This window comes from Heteronotia binoei, chromosome 4 (genome assembly GCF_032191835.1).
Source record: "Heteronotia binoei isolate CCM8104 ecotype False Entrance Well chromosome 4, APGP_CSIRO_Hbin_v1, whole genome shotgun sequence".
Taxonomy (NCBI): Eukaryota; Metazoa; Chordata; class Lepidosauria; order Squamata; family Gekkonidae; genus Heteronotia; species Heteronotia binoei.
The window spans coordinates 167,261,351-167,284,793 of NC_083226.1; the positions used below are offsets into that span (position 1 = coordinate 167,261,351).

Genomic DNA, 23,443 nt, shown 5'->3' on the forward strand with positions numbered 1-23,443 from the left:
GGTAGAGAGAGGCAAACTTGGCTTCTGCAAGAATTCCACCCCTGGTGGCATCTGACTTATGGCAACCTTGCATGGGGTTTTTAAGGCAAGAGACAGAGGTGGTTTGCCATAGCCTTCTTCTGCACAGCAACCCCAGTCTTCCTTGGTGGTCCCCCATCCAAGTACTGGACATGACCAATCCTGCTTTGCTTCCAAGTTGTGATGGCATCATAAGAACGTAAGAGAAGCCATGTTGGATCAGGCCAGCGGCCCATCCAGTCCAACACTCTTGAGATAAGAACATAAGAGAAGCCATGTTGGATCAGGCCAATGGCCCATCCAGTCCAACACTCTGAGTCACATAAGAACATAAGAGAAGCCCTGTTGGATCAGGCCAGTGGCCCATCCAGTCCAACACTCTGTGTCACATAAGAGAAGCCCTGTTGGATCAGGCCAATGGCCCATCCAGTCCAACACTCTGTGTCACATAAGAGAAGCCATGTTGGAACAGGCCAATAGCCCATCCAGTCCAACACTCTGTGTCAGATAAGAACATAAGAGAAGCCATGTTGGATCAGGCCAATAGCCCATCCAGTCCAACACTCTGTGTCACATAAGAACATAAGAGAAGCCCTGTTGGATTAGGCCAATGGCCCATCCAGTCCAACACTCTGTGTCACATAAGAACATAAGAGAAGCCATGTTGGATCAGGCCAATGGCCCATCCAGTCCAACGCTCTGTGTCACATAAGAACATAAGAGAAACCCTGTTGGATCAGGCCAATGGCCCATCCAGTCCAACACTCTGAGTCACATAAGAACATAAGAGAAGCCCTGTTGGATCAGGCCAATGGCCCATCCAGTCCAACACTCTGTGTCACATAAGAACATAAGAGAAGCCATGTTGGCTTGCTGAAGTAACTCACCTGGAGGCCGAAGTTCTCCCACTCATTCAAAAAGTATATCGTGTCAGCAAGGTATGTGAAGACAATTTGTCTTATACCAGAAGATATTTTGGTGCAGTTTAAGGACTATCGAATGAGGCAAAGAGTCTTTGCAGAGGCCAGGGAGAGGAGAGGCTTGGACTATGAGGGGTTAAAGATTCAGGTCTTTCCAGATCTTCCTCCCAAATTTTTAAGAATCAGAAGAGACCTTAAGGATACAACTGCCAAACTGTGGGACTTAAAAATTAAATATAAATGGCTACAATCAGGCAAATTATACGTCCAAAAAGGCTCCACTTCATATACAGCATATGACACAGCCTTGGGTGAATTATTACTCTGCAAGTTAACTCCCTCCTTCCCTGTATTGAGAATAAACAAGAGAAAGGAATGCTCTCCTCTCGTCTCTTTAAGGACAACCCGTGCTTGTACTGAGGAGGATCATGTAAACTTGGAAGAAAGTATGGATTCTATCTAAAAAGAAACTGAAGCAACAAGAAACTGGAAAAGTTTACGAAATTTATATCTAAAGACTTTTCTTTCGGAATTTATGGTTGGGTGGGGTCAGCTGGCGCGAGCGTTTGGGTAATATCCCTCCATAGCTAAATTCAGTCCAGGTGGAAGGAGGGAAGTATCTCTTCTAGACCTTAACCCTTGAGGTCTCCAGGGACTGAGATATTTTGTTAGAATTTAATCTTATTGATTTTTTTTTGAGAGTAGAAGGAATAATGAAGTTATAGAAGAAGAAAGAAATATTGAATGCTTGTGGTATTAAACTTTAAAAATGTGTTAGGGAAGATAGTATTGTTAAGCTTAATTATTCATCTATTAATAATAATAATAATAATAATAATAATAATAAATATAAATAGACATACATATATACATATTAAGAAGTGTGGAATGGTAACACATGAAGTAATCTCCAAAGAGATAGATCAACTTTAGTTTATGTTAACTCAGGTGAGATGTTATTAAGTTGTGTTGTTTTTGATTTGTTATTGTTGTACACTTTTCTGTTGGAATAGGTATGAATTATAATGAGTCTATAATAAAATTTTGATTTATAAAAAAAAAGAGAAAAAAAAAAGAATACAGAGCATCACTGCCCCAGACAGAGTTCCAACAATATGCTGTGGCTAATAGACACTGATGGACCTCTGCTCCATATGCTTATCCAACCCTCTCTTGAAGCCATCTATGCTTGTAGCTGCCACCATCTCCTCTGGCAGTGAATTCCACATGTTAATCACCCTTTGGGTGAAGAAGTACTTCCTTTTATCCATTCTAACCCGACAGCTCAGCAATTTCATGCAGTACCCACGAGCTAAACTGGGTTATTCGGGGGTGGGGGGGAGTGCAACTCTGTTGAGGATTGCACTGCGGATGGTGTGTGGACTCTTATCTGGGAGAACCGGGTTTGATTCCCCACTCCTCCACTTACAGCTGCTGGAATGGCCTTGGGTTAGCCATAGCTATAGCAGGAATTGAGGGCAGCGGCTGTGAGAGCCCTCTCAGCCTCACCCACCTCACAGGGTGTCTGTTGTGGGGGAGGGAGATAAAGGAGAGTGTAAGCCGCTCTGAGACTCTGATTCAGAGAGAAGGGCGTGGTATAAATCTGCAGTCTTCTTCTTTAAAGGTCACAGGTTTAGCCTGCCTTTACATTATTCCAGTGGCAGTTTCATTCATTCTATTCCCATTTGCATCTGTGTGTTCTTCACAGCCAATCCAGTCAGCGTTCAAACTGAAAAGCCGGAGCCTGAACTCACCAGGCAAGTTGCTGTCCAAAGGAAGGAGAAAGAGTTCCAGGGGATGCTGGAGTACTACAAAGAAGATGAGCCACTTCTCATCCGAAATCTCATTACAGGTAAAAGCGCTCTTGCTTCGCCCGTAAGCCTGTTTGTTCATTATCATAGCTCAGTGGTTTTCATACGGTACACCCGAGGGACCATGAAGCTTTTCAGCGGGGATGCTGAATGTAATGGTGGACAAGCTTTCCTGGAAAAGCGATTGCCTAAAACTATTAATCTTTCCCTGAAATGCACGTCCTTAGGTAAGGTGTTAAAAAGCATGCCTTCCACTTAGTGTGACTGTGTTTTTAGTCTAATCTCCGTGTCAACTCAGTGTGTTCCAGAATCCCCTACAGAGTGGCAAAGTGTTCATTGGCAGGGAAATGTGTATAGAAAAAGCTCCCTGAATGTGGGATTGAAAAACGTAACTTTTTTTTTTTCAAAATATGTTTTTTTTGTTTTAACCAGCATTATAATGATTGCCATCACAATAGCAGTAGTCCTTCAAGAGTTTGCTGAAAGTCTGGACTTTGCTGAAAGTCTGGCTGATTTGGATGGATCTAAGAACATAAAAATTCTGAGTGGACTTTCAGGTTGGGTCTCCTCCCTCTTTTGTCTTTCTCTAGGAAAGGGGGCAGAGCCTGGGCAGAATTTGGCATTTACTGGCTTTTTAGATCTGCCTTCTGGTTGTCTTCGGACAGTGCACAATTGTACTGATCAGACTGATCAAACAATGACTGGTCCTATCGTCTCTCAGCATGCCTTTGTTTCATAGGAGCTCGGGCAGCCCCAGAACTAGTTTCTGTTTCCAGCGCTAATAGTTTTAAATTGATAAGTAAATTATGGTTTTATATGTTTTATTGAATTGATTGTTTTTATGATGTTGTGAGCCGCCCTGAGTCCGCTTGCGGAGAGGGCGGGATATAAATGTAAAGTAATAATAATAAAAAAGAGTACAGAAATACAAAAATATAATAAAGTGAACTAAACAAACAACCCCCCCCAAAAAAAAAAAATTGAGAGTACTTGCAGAATTTACAATTGCTGAGTCTTTTCTGAACAAATTTAAGCTTCTATAAGTGTCAATAAACAACATCAGTGGATATAGCAATTCCTATGCTAAAGAGAATATAAATTCAAGGTAATATGATACCATTTATATACTTACAGCTTTGTTGAGGTACTATAACTCTATCCTTATCCAACTTAATATCTATCTGCAAAATCAAAATGAAATTCCTAAAATGGTAACAGATATGCAACTCTGGTAAATATAGATCATAAGTTATCTGAATTGGTAACAGCTAATATTGTAGCTTTTGTTATGCTTAAATACTAACTAAACTTTCTATGTATAATCATAATATAATAAAATTTTATTTATATCCCGCCCTCCCCCGCCAAGGCAGGCTCAGGGCGGCTGTCAAGCATTATTATTTTTGTCTGTATTCTGAGACTTTTAAAGCCTAGTCACAGAGGATTCCTGTACAATCCATGTGCATTGTACTCTTGAGTATTCTTTATCTGTGCATCGAGCAATTCTCATGTTATATTCAGCTAGGGTTGCCATGTCCCCCCTGGGGGATTGGGTGGGGGTACAGTGGCCAGATCCAGGAAGTTATGGAGATTTGGGGGTGAAGACTTCATAGGGCAGGAACCTCAGCGGGATAATGCGCCATTGAGTCCACCCTCCGAAGCCTCCATTTTCTCCAGGGGAACTGATCTCTGTAGTCTGGAGATGAGCTGCAATTCCGGGGGATCCCCAGGTCCCACCTGGAGGCTGGCATTCCTGTTTAAGTGGGAAGATGAGAGAGAGAGAGGGGGAAGGAAGGAAGATGAGAGAGAGAGAGAGAGGGAAGGAAGGAAGGGAATGCCAACATGGGGTGGGGGTTGGTGTGATTTGGGTTTTCATGAGGCTCAGATGTCAGGTTGTTTGCAAGGCTCTCTCTTCTGCCGTCCCAGAACTGAAGCCCCAGACGGTCTCTGCCACGGTGCCCTGTCTTCCGGCCTATATCCTCTTCATGTGCATCAGGCACGCCGACTACATCAACGACGATCACAAAGTGCACTCCTTGCTTACCTCAACCATCAACGGCATCAAAAAAGTATTAAAGGTAAGCAAAGTAAAATACCAAAAATAAACTGTCTTTAAGTTGTTAGGTTTTTTTTCAAAGAATGAAAGCTGCCATTGGGGTGGGTGGGTTCTTTATTTAATGTCAGAGTTCGAAAGGACCTTCAGGGGCAACTAGCAGGCCTATAGCCAGAAAATTTCTGGTGGAGGGGCACCAAAGAAAAAAATTGGTGGGGGGGGGGCTGCAAGAGTAGTGAGGAGATTGTGTGGGGGCAGAAGTGTCTCTAGGGCGAATAACACCCTAGCCAGGCACCCCCCCCCGTGCCGCTCCCCCCCACCACCACCACAGCACTCTACTCGCCTGTCTCCGCCGCACTTCATTCGCTCCCAGCCCCTCACGGCGCTCCGGCTTGCTGCCAACCCCCACCACTGCACTTCATTTGCCCTTGCTGCCACCCCCACCAGCGCCGCCAATGCAGCAGCACTCCACTTGCCCCCTCCCCCCCAGCTCGCCGCGACTAAAACTAATTCCTGCTGCTGGCTTCTTCTCGCAGCCTGCGCATTTCGTCAAAACACGCAGGCACGGGCTGCAAGAAGAAGTGGACAGCAGGACTTAGTTTTAGTCGTGGCAAGCTGGGGGGAGGAAGGGGACGAGCGGAGCGTGCCGCGGTGGCTGCGTTGGCGGGGGGGCGGCAGCAAGCCAGAGGGGGCTAGCGACGGCTGTGGCAGTGGCTGGGGGAGGAGGGAGGAAGAAAGGAGGGGGCATACATGTTGAGGGGGGTGTTGGGTGGAGGGGCCGGAGCCCCCTAGACTTCCCCCCCTCGTGGCTAAGGGCCTAGCAACTAGTCCAACGCCCTGCCAACACAGCAACCGCTACTGCTCCCCAACAAGTATGCATCCTATCAGTACTTCAAAAACCTTCAACGACAAAGTACCCACCATCTCACAAGGGAGACTATTCCAGTGTAGAACATGCAGGGCTTTTTTTTGTAGCAGGAACTCCTTTGCCTATTAGGCCACACAGCCCTGATGTAGCCGATCCTCCTGGAGCTTACACGGCTCTTACTACAGAGCCTACTGTAAGCTCCAGGAGGATTGGCTGCATCACGGGGTGTGGCCTAATAGGCAAAGGAGGTCCTGCTAGAATTCCTTACAGGGCTCTTCTCACAGGGCCTGCTGTAAGCTCCAGGAGGATTGGCTACATCAGGGGTGTGTGGCCTAATATGCAAAGGAGGTCCTGCTAGAATTCCTTACAGGGCTCTTCTGACAGGGCCTGCTGTAAGCTCCAGGAGGATTGGCTGCATCAGGGGGTGTGGCCTAATAGGCAAAGGAGGTCCTGCTAGAATTCCTTACAGGGCTCTTCTCACAGGGCCTGCTGTAAGCTCCAGGAGGATTGGCTGCATCAGGGGGTGTGGCCTAGTAGGCAAAGGAATTCCTGCTACAAAAAAAGCCCTGAGAACACTGAGCCCTCAGTTCTTCCTCAAATTTAGGCAAAGCCTCCTTTGTGTGTGTTAGCCGTTAGGTCCTGTCATGTCCCTTTTGACTTATGGTGACTCTGTAAATTCATGATCTCCAAAACATCCTGTCGTTAACCCCTTGGCCCAGGTCCTGCAAAATAAAGGCCATGGCTTCCTTTTTTGAGTCAGTCCATCTCATTTTGGGTCTTCCTCTTTTCCTGCAGCCTTCAGCGTTTCCTAGAAACCTCCTTTCCTGTAGTTTATTTCCATTAGACCAAGTCCTGCCATTCAACATGACCGAAACACACAGGGGTGGAATTCTAGCAGGAGCTCCTTTGCATATTAGGCCACACCCCCTGATGTAGCCAATCCTCCAAGAGGTTCCAAAAAAGAGCCTTGTAAGCTCAAGGAAGATTGGCTACATCAGGGAGTGTGGCCTAATATGCAAAGGACATCCTGCTAGAATTCCATCCCTGGAAACACATATCTTCCCCATCCTTTACATGGCATCCCTTTAGGTATTGGCAGGTGGTGCTCATATCGTCTTATTGAAATCTTTTAATGATTTGATGTCCACTGCATGTTTGGGTGGGAACTGACAACAGACAACTTTTTCAGCATAAGTTGTCTGTTCGAAAGCCAGTTTGGTGTAGTGGTTAAGTGTGCAGACTCTTATCTGGGAGAACCGGGTTTGATTCCCCACTCCTCCACTTGCACCTGCTGGAATGGCCTTGGGTCAGCTGTAGCTCTCGTAGGAGTTGTCCTTGAAAGGGCAGCTTCTGGGAGAGCCCTCTCCAGCCCCACCCACCTCACAGGGTGTCTGTTGTGGGGGAGGAAGGGAAAGGAGATTGTAAGCCACTCTGAGAATTCAGATTATGGGGCAGGATATAAATCCAATTTCTTCTTTTTCTTCTTCTTTTCTATTTTAGACAATGAGTACCCCTTAGTTGTTGTTGTTCGGGTGAGAAGGCAGCATAGAACTGCTTTAAATAAATGAAGTAAATGTTTTGCTTTGGGGTCTTTGCAGAAGCACAACGATGACTTCGAGATGACATCGTTTTGGCTGTCCAACGCCTGCCGCCTACTGCACTGTCTGAAGCAATACAGTGGAGATTCGGTAAGAGAATTCTAGGAGCACAGAGGGGATCGGCCGGCGTCTGAAAACATCTCCCTGATTCGACCTACGGCCCATCGTCTGGAGCTCCCTCAGTAGAACAAGCTCAACTCCTGGGCGCCATTTTTGCTTTCAGTGGGACCTGCCCTGAGGGTGGTTGGTACTGAATGGGATTCAAGCTGCTCCTCCATTTTTGCAGATCTGGCCTTGAAACTGAAGCTACCTGAAAGTTGGGATCTTCCAGGTAGCTATAAGAAGAGGGGGAAAATGCTTTAGATAATCACAACAAACCCAGGGCGTTTTCGCACTGACCTTAATCGGCAGCGACGTCCCTCTTCACCGCGCAGGATCTGCGCGGATTTCGCACCAATTGCTGCGGAGCACCCGGAAGAGCTGCAAAGTCCCGCGGCTTTTGCATCGCAAATGTGAAGTTGGTTTTCGGCGAAAACCATTTGCGACGCAAAAGCCGCGGGACTTTGCGGCTCTTCCGGGTGTTCCGCAGCAATTGGTGCGAAATCCGCGCAGATCCTGCGCGGTGAAGAGGGACGTCGCTGCCGATTAAGGTCAGTGCGAAAACGCCCCCAGACATAGCCAAGACGGTAGCCATGTTGGTCCACACTAAAAGAGCATGATTACAGTCCAATAGCACCATAAAGACCAACAAGATTTTTTGGAGAAGGGGGGAAGCCAGGGGTGGAATTCCAACAGGAGCTCCTTTGCATTTTAGGCCATACACCCCTGATGTAGCCAATCCTGCTGGAGCTTATAAAAAAGAGCCTTGTAAGCTCTTGGAGGATTGGCTACAGCAGGGGGTGTGGCCTAATATGCAAAGGAGGTCCTGCTAGAATTCCTTACAGGGCTCTTCTTACAGGGCCCACTGTCAGCTCCAGGAGGATTGGCTACATCAGGGGTGCGTGGCCTAATATGCAAAGGAGGTCCTGCTAGAATTCCTTACAGGGCTCTTCTCACAGGGCCCACTGTCAGCTCCAGGAGGATTGGCTACATCAGGGGTGCGTGTCCTAATATGCAAAGGAGGTCCTGCTAGAATTCCTTACAGGGCTCTTCTCACAGGGCCTACTGTAAGCTCCAGGAGGATTGGCTACATCAGGGGTGTGTGGCCTAATAGGCAAAGGAGGTCCTGCTAGAATTCCTTACAGGGCTCTTCTCACAGGGCCTGCTGTAAGCTCCAGGAGGACTGGCTACATCAGGGGGGTGTGGCCTAATAGGCAAAGGAGGTCCTGCTAGAATTCCTTACAGGGCTCTTCTCACAGGGCCTACTGCAAGCTCCAGGAGGATTGGCTACATCAGGGGTGCATGGCCTAATATGCAAAGGAGTTCCTATTACAAAATGAGCCCTGCTTATACCTTAAATTAAACTTTGTGGGTCTTAAAGGTGCCACTGGACTCAAACGTTGTTTTGTATCTCACGAAGGGAGCCTTGACTCATGAAAGCATGTGCCCCGAAATTCTTCTTGCTCTCTAAGGTTTAACCGGACTCAAATTTAGCTGTTTTCCTGCAGACCAACACAGCTGCCATCTGAAGCTATGCTTTCCCTTGCAACTGTTCTAAGACAGAACACAGATCTGTGCTGTCAGTCAGGAGCCACTGCAGATAGTTCCCAGAGCACATCCCAGGGGGAAAAAAACCCAAGATGTTGTGAACTTTGTTAGTTTGCATGTCTGGTGCTAAAAGAGACAATAAGAGAACCAAACTCTGTGATGTAGAAGAAGAAGAAGATGATATTTATATCCCGCCCTATACTCTGAATCTCAGAGTCACAGAGCGGCTTACAATCCCCTTTATCTTCCCCACACACACACACGCACAACAGACACCCTGTGAGGTAGGTGGGGCTAAGAGAGCTCTCCCAGATGCTGCCCTTTCAAGGACAACTCCCGCAAGAGCTATGGCTGACCCAAGGTCATTCCAGCAGGTGCAAGTGGAGGAGTGGGGAATCAAACCTGGTTCTCCCAGATAAGAGCCCGCGCACTTCACCACTACACCAAACTAGCTAACAGTGTTTAGTAAAACGTTTTTAGAAAAACTGGCTTAAGCTCCTAATAAAAATAGAATTGAGTGGTAAGTTTAAGAACAATTAACAATCTTAGAATTTAAATATTTAAGAATTGTCTATTTCCATTCAGTTTTGTGGTGTGCGGGGGTGGAATTCTAGCAGGACCTCCTTTGCATATTAGACCACACACCCCTGATGCTGCCAATCTTCCAAGAGCTTACAAGGCTCTTTTTTGCAAGCTCTTGGAGGATTGGCTACATTAGGGGTGTGTGGCGTAATATGCAAAGGAACTCTTGCTAGAATTCCACCCCTGGTGATATATGTCTTGTTATTACCACAGTTTATTTCAGGATGAGAGAACTTGAAGATGTTGCAGAAGAGCATTAATATTGGGTTGTTACAAGAGGCTGACAACTCAGAAAGAAATAGGAAGGACTGCTCCTGAGGAAGTCCATTGACGAAATGAGCCTTTATCCGGGTGCTCATAGGACCTTTCTTGTAATAGCGAAATGTGAGAATGGACCTTTCTTGTGCTGCTGTAATGCAGAAAAAGATTGTATAGTTTTTCTTAAAAGGTTTTACTAAACACTGTTAGCCAATACATCGCAGTGTTTGGTTTCTGTTATTGTTTGTAATATGAACTGTGATCCCATTTTGTTCGTTTTGGTGGTAAAACAGAACCAGATCACGAATACAGTCCTAAATCTGTGTGTCGATTTGAGCGCAAGTGGTGCTTTACTGAGATAAACTCCGGCTGGCTGACTTGTTCCTCTCTGCCTCTTTTTTAGGGCTTTATGACCCAAAACACCTCCAAGCAGAACGAACACTGTCTGATGAACTTCGATCTCACTGAGTATCGCCAAGTCCTCAGCGATCTCTCCATTCAGATCTACCAGCAACTCATTAAGATCGCAGAAGGCGTCTTGCAGCCCATGATAGGTAAAGTAGCAGCAACGATCCTCTTGAACTCTGCTTGGATGGTGCCTTTGGAGAAGTAGCATTTGCTCCCCCTGAATGGGTGGTGGAAAGTACTATAAAGTTGCAGCCTATTTATGAAGGACCCGTAGGGTTTCCAAGGCAACAAACAGAGGTGGTTTGCTGTTGTCTGTCTCTGTGTAGAGACCCTGGACTTCCTTGGTGGTCTCCCATCCAAGCAGGCCTCATTTTGGGCAGGAGTGGAGCTCCAGAACATCTACCGTATTTGCCGGCGTATAAGACGACCCCCCAACATTTCCACTCAAAATATAGAGTTTGTTATATACGGCTGTGGAGGGGGCGGCGTGCTTCTTCTGTGCCTGTCTGCCTGACTCCAGCTCTGATGCTTAAAGCAAGCGCCGGGATCGGAGGGCGGAGGGAGCGGATCGCCCCCCAGGAGGAAGGTGCGTCCTGGAGCCAGGCAGACAGGCATGGAGGAAGCACGCACGTGCGAGCTCTGCGCAGACAAGGGGCGAGCCGGAGCGCCGCTGCTTCCCGCCGAGCAGAACGGGCCGGTCACGCCGAAAAGGCTGGCACTCCTGTCTCACTGCTGATGCTCGCCGCGGCCATGCTGATGACCCACCGCGGCCGCGCTGGATACCGCGCGATACTGGATGGTATGTAGAATGAGCGGGGCGGGCATCGGGAGGCCACTATGGGCAGCTATGTCTATCCCAACTGAAGTGCACCCAGCGTATAAGATGACCCTCCCACTTGGAGGCATGTTTTTCAGGGGGAAAAAGTAGTCTTATACGCCAGCAAATACGGTAAATTTTATTGTTCTCTTTCTTTCTTAAACTGCCCCTCAAAAAATATTTGCTTCTGGGCTCCACTGTTCACTCCCACCCCGCCCCCGGTGAGAATTTTGCTGAGCTCTAAGATTTGACAAACTTTCTAATATTTTTTTTCCCCCACAAAAAAATGGGAAAATATTTAAAGTAGACAGATGGAAATCTTATAAAACATATAAAGCAGACAGATGGAAATCATCATGCCACTTTAGCCGAAGAGAAGGAAGTAATTTAAAAAATTAAGATGGGAGTAAGGTTTTATGATGACAATTCTAATTCAAGAAGCATTTTAAGGAAGATGCTGAGCTGAAATAATTTAGTACACCTTCTGGTGATGTCAGGGAGGTGTGGCATATGGCATATGCAAATAAATTATGCAAATGAGCTGTGCTAATGAGCTCTGGGACCTTTTTTCCAGATTGTTTGAAGAGTACAGATACAGATTGTTTGAAGAGTCCCTAATGTTCTGAGTAAAGAAAGCCAGCCTTCGAAAGTTACCCTATGGGCACAATTCTCTGAGCATCACTCGTGCACAAACGCTGTGAATTACAACCAGCCCTCCAAAGTAATAGCTTAGTGATTTGCAAGGATTTGGGGCACAATGTTGTTTGCCCCTTATAATGTGTTTAGAATTCTTTTTGTCTGGGGATTTGTGGGGGGGGGGGCACTGTCACAAAGCAGGGGACCAGGAAGGGCCTTCTACTGATACTACCACTCTAGTCAGGGTCTGTATGGGAGGGCCCAGACCACCCACCTAACCCCTGTATCTTTCTTATTAGCGAGTACCTTTTAACCATGACTGAAGAGACATGAGGATCCAGGCAGTGTAACAATAACTACCGTTTATTTACAGTGCTTAAACAATAAGTGAGTAATTAAAACTTTTTAGGGCAACAGTGAAATTTAAACAGTAAAGGTTGGTGCAAAACAAGAAGAAAAGCCCTGACGCGACTTGCTAAATGTTCCCTTCCTCTAATTCCAAAAACTCATTCCTTGGGTAAAGGATCTCTCCTGTTGCCTTCTCTCCTGCAGCCTTTTCCAGAGAGAGCCAACCAACCTCCTTTCCAGCCAGACTTATTTAAGCTTTCCTCCCAGGTCCCACCCTCTTGGGCTAGTTTTCCCTCCAAAACTTCTTCACCCAATCAGAAGAACAGAAGGGATCCTGGGAGATGTAGGCCCATGTACCAGGGCTGGATCTAGCGGGGTCTGAGGGGGGTGTTTGCCCTGGGTGTCGACTGAGGGGGGGCGCCAAATTGGGTATGGAGTCCATTGTATTCTATGGGACCATAAAATAGAATGGCCCATAAGGGGGTGCCATTTTTTTAATTTTGCCCCCCCTCTCAAAAAACATGTAGATCCGGTCCTGCCCTATACCTACTCTTAGGCTTCTCCCTGCCCTCTAGGCCGTACTAGGCCTCGGATCATGACAGGGACAATCACACTAGAATTGAAAAATCCATGTGGTGAGCAAAAGCTGACAAGCATCCGGTATGAATTATTGATGCCCATATTTCTAAAGGAAAACATTTCTATAGAAATTGACCTTTCAACAGGAATCCAAAGAGGATGGATCTGGCTCCCGAGATTTTACCAGGGTAGGGTTCCCAAGTCCCGCACAACTTCCAGCAGGGGACTTTTTGTGTGTGTGCGTTGTGTGCATAGTGCAATGACGTCACCCGGAAGCGGCGTCATCTCACCAGTAACATCGCTTGCTGGCCACTCTAGGCGTTTCTGGGGAAACTCTATGGCTTTCCTGGATGCTCTAGCGATTTGGGAGTGAAAAACTCTATGGTACCTATTGTACCGTAGAGTTTTCCCTCCCAAATCGCTAGAGCATCCAGGAAAACCACAGAGTTTCCCCAGAAATGCCTAGAGCGGAGTGAGGTCATTGCGCTGGCAACGTCAGGGGAGCTTCCAGCGCCAGCCCAATGTTGCACGGCAGGTTGGGAACCTCCAGGGTGGGAGAATACCCGCCCGGCCCAGGGGCTTGCCAGCCCTACACCACAGCCATAAAAGTTAGGCTTTTGGTTCTGTGCCCCAATGCCGTATTTTGGACTTTTACAATACATCAAGAAATACTCCCATCTGTGATTTAATTATTCCACTAATAGTCCATTTTCCAGGTTGTCAGGATGTATTAATTTTCATCAGGGCCTTTTTGTAGAAAAAGCCCAGCAGGAACTCATTTTCATATTAGGCCACACCTTCTGACATCACCATTGTTTACCATAGGGCATTTTGTAGAAAAAGTCCAGCAGAAGCTCATTTGCATATTAGGCCACACCCACTGGTGCCGAGCCAGCCAGAACTGCGTTCCTGTGCGTTCCTGCTTTTAAAAAAAAAAAAAAAAAAAAAGCAAGCCCTGAATACCAGCAACTCCCCTTTCTCCTTGAGTTGTTTAATCTCTTAAAAACACGGAATTCTTTGGAGCTGCATCAGTAGAAAAGAGGAGAAGTCCAGGAGACCTTAAAAACTAACAAAATGTGTGGTAGAGTAGGAGCTTTCGTGAGTCACTGCTCACTTCTTCTGCTCACTTCATTTGAAGCTCTGTCTTAGCACTGTTGATTATACCTCCTTGGCCACAGTGTCTGTAAATTTCAACTGGATCTTAAATTGAATTCTGTTATCCCACAGTAGTTGAATGCTCTATAGCAGGGATGGCCAGACTGTGGCTCAGGAGCCACAAGTGGCTCTTTCGCACATATTGTGTGGCTCCCAAAGTCCCTGCCACCCTCTTGACTAGCTTGGAGAAGGCATTTGTCTCTTTAAACCCTTCTCCAAGACAAGCTCCTCCCCCCCTTTCTAATTTTGTTCCCAATTGAGAGAGCTAGAAAATGCTTGCCAAAGTATATCATTTTTAAGGGGGGGGAAGTCAGAAAACAAAAGTTCTTGTTATCTAATAGTTCAGTTTATTACCATGAAAGATCATTTGAAATAAATGAGATTGTGCCAGCTGCTCAAGGCTGCTTTTATTCTTGCCTGATGTACTCTCACTCTCTCTCTCTCTCTCTCTCTCTCTCTCTCTCTCTGTCTCCTTCTTTCTCTCTGTATAATAATATATAATTGGACAGGGGTGGAGTATTGGGAGCTGGCAGCCAGAGCAAGTCCAGCCAAATTCATGTCTTCATGTGGCTCTCAAACATCTGCCGTTTATTCTACATGGCTCTTACATTAAGCAAGTTTGACCAGCCCTGATATATAGGGGAGAGATGGTGGCTCAGTGGCAGAGCATCTGCTTGGTAAGCAGAAGGACCCAGGTTCAATACCCGGCATCTCCATCTAAAAAGGGTCCAGGCAAATAGGTGCGAAAAACCTCAGCTTGAGACCCTGGAGAGCTGCTGCCAGTCTGAGTAGACAATACTGACTTTGATGGACTGACTTTGATGGACCAAGGGTCTGATTCAGTAGAAGGCAGCTTTATATGTTCATAGGCATCTCAGCACACCGATGCAAGAGGAATGGAGGCAGGGGGTGCATGTGTGAAATGCCATCAAGTCACAGCTAAGTTATAGTGACCCAAAAGGTTTTCAAGGCAAGAGACATACAGAGATGGTTTAGGAACATAAGAACATAAGAGAAGCCTTGTTGGATCAGGCCAATGGCCCATCCAGTCCAACACTCTGTGTCACACAGTGGCCAAATATATATATATATATATATATATATATATATATATATATATATATATATATATATATATATATACACACATACATATACATTCCTGTGGCAGTGAATTCCAGATGTTAATCACCCTTTGGGTGAAGAAGTACTTCCTTTTATCCGTTTTAACCTGACTGCTCAGCAATTTCATCGAATGCCCACGAGTTCTTGTATTGTGAGAAAAGGAGAAAAGTACTTCTTTCTCTACTTTCTTCATCCCATGCATAATCTTGTAACCCTCTATCATGTCACCCCGCAGTCGATGTTTCTCCAAGCTAAAGAGCCCCACATGTTTTAGCGTTTCTTCGTAGGGAAAGTGTTCCAACCCTTTAATCATTCTGGTTGCACTTTTCTGGACATTTTCCAATGCTATAATATCCTTTTTGAGGTGCGGTGACAAGAATTGTACACCGTATTCCAAATGAGACCGTATCATTGATTTATACAGGGGCATTATGATACTGGCTGATTTATTTCAGTTCCCTTCCTAATAATTCCCAGCATGGCATTGACCTTTTTTATTGCAATCACACACTGTCTTGACATTTTCAGTGAGTTATCTACCACGACCCCAAGATCTCTCTCTTGGTCAGTCTCTGCCAGTTCATACTCCATCAACTTGTATTTGTAACTGGGATTCTTGGCCCCAATGTGCATTACTTTGCACTTGGTCACATTGAACTTCATCTGCCACGTTGACGCCCACTCACCCAGCCTCAACAGATCCCTTTGGAGTGCCTCACAATCCTCTCTGGTTCTCACCACCCTGAACAATTTAGTGTCATCTGCAAACTTGGCCACTTCACTGCTTACTCCCAACTCCAAATCATTTACGAGCAAGTTAAAGAACATGGGACCCAGTACTGAGCCCTGCGCCACTCCACTGCTTACCGTCTTCCACTGCGAAGACTGCCCATTTATACTCACTCTCTATTTCCTATTAGTTAGCCAGTTTTTGATCCACAAGAGGACCTGTCCTTTTACTCCATGACTCTCGAGTTTACTAAGGAGCCTTTGATGAGGAACTTTATCAAAAGCTTTCTGGAAGTCAAGGTTTGGCCTAGCTTGTCTCTGTCTAGCAACCATGGACTTCTTTGATGGTCTCCCATCCAAGGGTTTAGTTTCTGAGATCTGACGTGAGCAGGCTAGCCTGGGCCATACAGGTTAGGGCAGGAATACTGTGTAAAATGATCCTTTAGGTGCCAGTGGCAGGGAAATTTCAACAGAGTTTTTCTTAGTGCAAGAGTTCCTGGCTTTCAGCTGCTCTTTACGATCCACCAAAGCAGTTGTGTTTATTTGCCACTAAAATTACAACCCTCGACAATCTGCTCGTGGGACTGGAATGCAAATTACATGTAATTTAAAGACGTAAACCTTGGTGGTTTGGGAGTGGAGGCTTGCAGCTGCCTGCATTGAGAAGCACAGCCTTTCAAAACGCTGCCCTTGCAGCTTTTCTTGGCCTTCCCCATCCGCCTTTTTCATTATGATTTTTCCTTCTTCCCTCCCAGTGACGGCGGTGTTGGAAAACGAGAGCATCCAAGGCTTGTCAGGAGTGAAGCCGATGGGCTACCGGAAACGGTCCTCCAGCATGGAGGAACACACGTACAGCTTGGAAGAGATCGTCCGGCAGCTGAACACGTTCCATGCCGTCATGCGTGACCAGGGCCTTGACCCGGAGATCATCCAGCAGGTCTTCAAGCAGCTCTTCTACATGATCAACGCCGTGGCCTTGAACAACTTGCTGTTGAGGAAGGACGTCTGTTCGTGGAGCACAGGGATGCAACTCAGGTGCGGTGGTGGTTGTGGTGGTGGTGGAAGCGGCTGGCAAGACACACCTTGCTTATGGTGGCCCAGTACGGTTTTCAGAGAGCCAGTTTGGTGTAGTGGTTAAGTGCACAGACTCTGGTCTGGGAGAACCGGGTTTGATTCCCCACTCCTCCACTTGCACCTGCTAGCATGGCCTTGGGTCAGCCATAGCTCTGGCAGAGGTTGTCCTTGAAAGGGCAGCTTCTGTGAGAGCCCTCTCAGTCCCACCCACCTCACAGGGTGTCTGTTGTGGGGGGAGAAGATATAGGAGATTGTGAGCCGCTCTGAGACTCTTGAGATTCGAAGTGGAGGGCGGGATATAAATCCAATATCATCAACCAGGGCTGAGCCTGCTTAGTTCCTGAGATTGGGCTCACCTGTGCTATCCAGGCCAGGGCTTCAGGTCCTCAAAGGCTTGCTTCCACTTCAGTATCTGACTCTGAGAACGCTTGCCTCCTCCTCCCTCCCCACCTCATCCCTCCCCCCCTTCCCTCCCTCCTTCCTCCCTGCTTCCTCCCTCCCTCCTTCCTTCCTCCCTCCTTCCTCCTTCTTTCCTCCCCTCCTTCCTCCCCCTTCCTTCCTCCCTCCCTCCTTCCTTCCACCCTACTTCCTCCCTCCCCCTTCCTTCCTTCCTCCTTTCCTTCCTCCCTTCCCCCTTCCTTTCTCACTTCCCCCTTTCTTTCTCCGTCCTTCCTTCCTTCCTCCCTCCTTCCTCCTCCCTTCCTTCCTTCCTCCCCTCCTTCCTTCTTTCCTCCCTCATTCCTTCCTTCTTTCCTCCCTTCCTACCTCCTTCCTTCCTTCTCCCTCCCTCCCTCCCTCCCTCCCAACTTTCTTCTTTCCTCCCTCCCTCCCTCCTTCCTCTTTCCTTCTTTCTCCCTCCTTCCTTCCTGCCTCCCTCTCTCCTTCCTCCTCCCTCCCTCCTCCTTCCTTCCTCCCCCCTTCCTTCCTTCCTCCCTTCTTTCCTCCCTTCATTCCTTCCTCCCTTCTTTCCTCCCTCTCTCCCTCCTTCCTTCCTCCCTTCTTTCCTCCCTTCATTCCTCCCTCCTCCTTCCTCTCTCCCCCCTCCTTCCTTGCCTCCTTCCTTCCTCCCTTCTTTCCTCCCTCCCTCCTTCCTTCCTTTCTCCCTCCCTACCTTCCTCCCTCCCCTCCTTCCTTCCTCCCTCCGTCCTCCCCCTTCCTTCCTCCCCCCTTCCTCCCTCCCCTTTCTTCCTTCCTCCTTTCCTTCCTCCCTTTCTTCATTACTTCCTCCCTCTCCCTTCCTTCCTCCGTCCGCCCTTCCTTCTTCCCTCCCTCCTTCCTTTCTTCCTCCCTCCCTCCCTTCCTCCCTCCCTCCCTCCCATCCTGTTTTTATTCACCCCTCCCCTGCAAGCAGGGCTCAGGGGAGCTTTCAACATCCATAACTTCCTTTCTTTCCTCTGGAGCCCAGCAGCAGAAGAGCAGTCTCCTTGTGCGCTAGAAATCCCAAATCTTTCCAGCAGATTCCCAGTCTGTGCTGTCTTCCGACTCGTGGCTTTTCTCCTGTCGGGTGCAGGTTCAACATCAGCCAGCTAGAAGAATGGCTGCGAGGGAAGAACCTCCAGCAGAGCGGGGCTGCGGAGACCATGGAGCCCCTCATCCAGGCAGCCCAGCTCTTGCAGCTGAAAAAGAAAACCTCCGAAGACGCGGAGGCCATCTGTTCCCTCTGCACGGCCCTCACTACGCAACAGGTAAGGGGCCCATCACCTGTGCCTCACCTGGCCACTTGTAAGCCCTGCGGTTAAGATACAGGAAGTGAGAGTGTCTGGTTGCAGGTCTTCCTTTTGGTAGATGATGGAGCCGAGGAACAGCAGATCTTAAACAATTTTGGTTTATTCATCATCAATCTTAAAAGTTGTCTACTTCCCCAGCAATGTTCCCTCTAAGCTGCAGAGTCTTGTGAGCAAAAATTCTACTTTGTAGAGGCAGTTTGGTGTAGTGGTTAAGTGCGCGGACTCTTATCTGGGAGAACCGGGTTTGATTCCCCACTCCTCCCTTTGCAGCTGCTAGCATGGCCTTGGGTCAGCCACAGCTCTGGCAGAGGTTGTCCTTGAAAGGGCAGCTGCTGTGAGAACTCTCTCAGCCCCACCCACCTCACAGGGTGTCTGTTGTGAGGGAGGAAGGGAAAGGAGATTGTGAGCCGCTCTGAGACTCTTTGCAGTGGAGGGCGGGATATAAATCCAATATCATCTTCTTTGTGAGCTACTGGCATGAAAGTTGTGAGCTCCTGGATCAATTAGTGTGCCCTGGGGTCATCCTTCCTGAGTTAAGACAAAAACGTGTGAGCTGGAGGCTAAAAATCTGTGAGCTAGCTCACACTAACTCAGCTTAGAGGGAACACATTCCCCAGTAGTCATTAAATTTCCGCTTAGCACAGTATGTTCTATAGCCATTCCAGTCCTGTATCCCCTACAGCAGCGGGGGGGCTAACTGTGGCTCAGGAACCGCATGTGGTTCTTTCACATATATTGTGTGGCTCTTTCCAGGCCCGGCGCTAGGGGAGGCCTGCATCCCTAGGCTGAAACCCGCTCCTTGGCCCCCCAATCATTAGTTATGATGTCACTGTCACCCTCCCCCCGCAACTTTGTCAAGGCCTCCAGAAGAGCAGTGGCATGCTCAGAGGGTAGGGGGCGCCTCTAGGCCAAGTAAGGCGCCCTACTTGGCCTACTCCCACGCGCTGGCCCTTGCTCTTTCCCACGTCTTGTGTGGCTCTCGAGGCCCCCACCATCCCATCAGCTAGCTTGGAGAAGGCGTTCCTCTCTTTAAACCACTCCTCCGAGCTGAGCCATCCTGCGGCTTGGAGAATGCATTTAAAGTTGCTTTCTTTCCGCTTCTCCTTTCCTCCCATCCGTCTATTGGCCTGCCATCCCTCCCAGCTCTCAAACGTCCGATATTTATTCTGCGCGGTTCTTACGTTAAGCAAGTTTGGCCACCCCTGCCCTATAGTAAAATACCTATCTGATTTTTTTCCCCGCCTTAACAGATTGTAAAAATACTGAATCTCTACACTCCCGTGAATGAGTTTGAAGAGCGAGTGACGGTCGGCTTCATAAGAAACATTCAGGTGAGTTTTGCGTTGAAGGGAACGGAGGCAGGTTTCACTCCAGTGGGGCGGGGGAAGGAGTCAGTAGTGTTCCCCTGCCCCCCACAGAACAGTGGGGGAGCACTGAAGAAACCATAGCTTCTAAAGCCAAAATGGGACCTAGGGGTGTCGAACTCATTTGTTATGAGGGCCAAATATGACATAAATGAGAATTTGTTGGGCCGGGCCATTTCGATCCGGGCCATATGTGTACCTAGTTAAGATTAGGTAGCAGAGATACAAACTTTATAAAGGATGCTGACAAACACAATTAAAGGGGTTTTTTTTTAAAAAAAAAACACCTTAAAATAAAACATGCTTAAACGTTAGCACTCAATCTTAATTTACAGGTGTTTTCTTTGTATTTCTCCCATGGGATCCAGGGAACTGGGCAAAGGAAGCTCTGGCTCTTTCCTGCCTTCCCCAGGGGACCAGGCGGGGGAGAAGCCTCAGCAAATAGAAGGAAGAGAGGCTTGGCTCAGTAGCTCTGCTGTGCGATTGAGACAGCCTTGCAAAGCAAGCTCTGCCTCCCCACCCCCTTCCTCCCCGATAGAGGACCCTCAGCCAATGGAGAAAACTGAGGTTTTGTTCTGTAGCTCCTGTACAATTGAGCAAGCCTAGCAGAGCAAGCAGTGATGCAGAAGGAAGCAAGAGAGAGGGAGAAAGAAGCAGACAGGAGCCAGTTGCTCAGGGGCCTGATAGGAGCCCTCCAGGGGCCTGATTCGGCCCCCAGGCTACATGTTCGACACCCCTGCCCTAGAATATATCAAGGAGACAGATAAGGCATTGGCACTGGCAATTCTAATGGAAATAATTCCCTCCTGCTGTACAGTGCTGTTTGTGTAGAACCACTTGAAACAGCCTTAACTGTAACCAGTCCAGGACAGCCTGTTTCAGCTGGTGGCAGCTCTCCAGAATGTCAGGCAGAGATCTGTCCCAGCCTTACCACCCAAGATCCCAAGGACTAAATCAGAGACTTCCTGCGTATGAGGAATGTTCTCTTCCACAAAGGCGATGACAACAGATGAGTGGCCAGCCCTGATCCTAATTCTGTCATCACACTAGTGAAAGGCAGAGCTTGTAACGTGAAGGCCCCTGTATATTGTAGGCAGGGCTATTTTTTGTAGCAGGAACTCCTTGCAAATAAGGCCACACACCCCTGCTGTAGCCAATCCTCCAAGAGCTTACAGGGCTTTTCTTACAGGGCCTACTGTAAGCTCCCGGAGGATTGGCTACATCAGGGGGCATGGCCTAATATGCAAAGGGGTTCCTGCTACAAAAAAAAGCCCTGATTGTAGGGAATACGTAGAGGAGGACTCTAGATGCAGAATCATTGGTGCTCATTTGAAGGGACTATGGGGCTCACATGCCCTTCCTGGCCGTAGTCCCTCATCTTTGTGGGACCACCTCTCCCTCTGTGCTCAGCTTGGCTCCCCTGAGCTGGGCCTTCTGCAGGTGCCACCCTCTAACTGGACAACATCAACAACTGCCCGTACAGGTGCCTTCTTGGTTGTGGCCCCCGCCTTATGGAATGGCCTAAGGAGCTGAGGACAGCTCCCACCGTCCTGGAGGTCTGCAAAACACTCCAAACCTGAGTTATTCAAGGGGGCTTTTTTGCACAGGAAATAGGGCTGCACTGTAATGTTAAGGTTCAGAAGGAAGCTTGGGATAAAGGCTTAGGTACTTAGGGTATAGATAAACTGTACCGCTGTGTGTAGTCTATAGCATCTATTGCTGCAGCTAGGTTCCTACTATGTCGTTTTTGCATATATTTAACATGTTATATTAGTATCTATTCTGCGCTTCACCTCTGATTGGTTTCCAGATTTTCAGTTGCATGGTCTATTGGATGTCCCACCCTGTTTATCACACTTAGTCTTTGTAATCCGCCTTGAGGCCTAGAGAGAAAAGCAGACCACAAATAACGGATCAGAATCACAGAGTCATCCAGTTGCAAGGGGGCCATCTAGTCCAACCCCCTGCTCCATGCGGGATCAGCCTAAAGCATCCCTGACAAGTGTTCACCAGCCACTAGCTTGAAGATTACCAGTGAGGGAGAGCTCACCATCTCCCCAGGCAGCCCATTCCACAGCTGAATTAGGTTTACTGTTTAAAAAAAAAAAATCCTAATAGCCAGCCTGTTCCTCTGTGAAGCCAGCCCAATGATAGTGGCCAGACCATGCAAGAGTGTTTCAAACTGGGCTGCCCTGCAAAAACCTACAATGCTTTCAGGACAGGATCAGCCTAAAACAGGAGTGACCAAGCTTGCTTAATGTAACAGCCACATAGAATATACATCAGATGTTTGAGAGCTGCAAGACATGAACGTCAGATGGAAGGAAGGAAAGAAGGAAGGAAAATAGATGGGGGAAGGGAGGAAGTGGAAAGAAAGCAACTTCAAATGCATTCTCTAAGCCACCACCTGGCCAAACTTGCTTAACATAAGAACCACATAGAATATACATCAGATGTTTGAGAGCTGCAAGGGAAGGAAGGAAGGCAGGCAAATAGATGCATTCTCTAAGCCATCGGCTGGCTTGGCTTGAAGGAAGCAATTTAAAGAGAGAAATGCCTTCTCCAAGCTGGCCATTTGGGGGCTTCGAGAGCCATGCAATATGCGCAAAAGAGCCACATGTGGCTCCTGAGCCGGAGTTTGGCCACCCGCAGCCTAAAGCATCCCCCCCCCCTTCTTGTTTCCCACAGGCACATTTGCAGGAACGGAGCGACCCCCCGCAGCTGCTGTTAGACTTCAAGTACATGTTCCCCGTCCTGTTCCCATTCAGCCCTTCTTCTCTAACCATGGACTCGATCCACATCCCTGCTTCTCTCAACTTGGAGTTCCTCAATAAAGTGTGAAGAGGATTTATCTTGACTCCCCAGCCCCCTTCCCCCAAGATTACAAGCAAAAAAAAGAAGTGGAATCTAAGGATCTCTGCGTGTGTGGGACCAAGCAAATTATTCAAGAGAACCAATACATTTAATTTATCCATGCTAAACTGTACAGCATCAAAAGCAATCTTGTATTTCGGTTGGATGCTTTTTTTTTATTTGTATGGTATTTTTTGAGGGGGGTTCGATCTTGCAGCTTCGGAACACTTGAAAAGATGGGCTTTTTTCTACGACTTGATAGCGTTCTAAAAAATAATGTTTCCCAGCTACCGTTTAAGGTGCCGGCTTTGGCAAGCCGGAAATCCTATTTTTGATTTTCGTACAATCTCTTGATTGTGGATATCTTTCGGGAAATATCAGAAAGGAAGCCTAAACGACCACGGGTTTTGCACATATCAGAGGCACGCTCCGCAGTAGCTGCTGTTCTACGTTGTTCAGTTCTTTTTATGACAATTGGTTCAGGAAAATAAAAGCTGCAGTAGGGAGAATAAATACACGTTTTCTAGCTTAAACGGAAACAAGTGCTGCTTTTTATTTTTAAAAAGGATACTTGGGCCTGGGGCCCCAGAAGGTGGGTCCCATCGTTCTCTCCGTGTCCTTCCAGCGTCTTTCTCCCTCTGGACCAGAAAAGGAGATTGGCAGTTGGCAAAGTCTCAATCCACCGTTAACACAGAGGGTAGCCATATTTTTTCATAAAGAACCATGGGGATGAAGGAAGGTTATGGGTCCACTGAGCCAGCATAATCCAGTGATTATAATTCTACCGCTGTCTGCCACAGGGACATTCAGATCAACCCAGAATCTACTTCTGTAGCACGTGATGGTAAGAGGCCTCTTTAATCCCCAGTGACG

The 23,443-nt window shown here is 47.6% G+C and overlaps 1 protein-coding gene across 5 annotated transcripts in view; it reads left to right on the forward strand.

Annotated features, from left to right (window-relative positions):
* The window catches only part of MYO5B (myosin VB), a 520,179-nt gene extending 497,076 nt beyond the window's left edge, over window positions 1–23,103 (forward strand). For all 5 annotated transcript variants that reach the window (XM_060236175.1, XM_060236177.1, XM_060236176.1 and 2 more), the window contains 8 exons: window positions 2,647–2,790; window positions 4,676–4,827; window positions 7,269–7,358; window positions 10,159–10,309; window positions 16,308–16,587; window positions 18,137–18,311; window positions 19,604–19,684; window positions 22,406–23,103. In XM_060236175.1, the coding sequence (XP_060092158.1) occupies window positions 2,647–2,790; window positions 4,676–4,827; window positions 7,269–7,358; window positions 10,159–10,309; window positions 16,308–16,587; window positions 18,137–18,311; window positions 19,604–19,684; window positions 22,406–22,558 (1,226 nt within the window). In that variant the 3' untranslated portion in view covers window positions 22,559–23,103. The remainder of the gene's footprint in view (window positions 1–2,646; window positions 2,791–4,675; window positions 4,828–7,268; window positions 7,359–10,158; window positions 10,310–16,307; window positions 16,588–18,136; window positions 18,312–19,603; window positions 19,685–22,405) is intronic.
* Window positions 23,104–23,443: the final 340 nt, after the last annotated feature.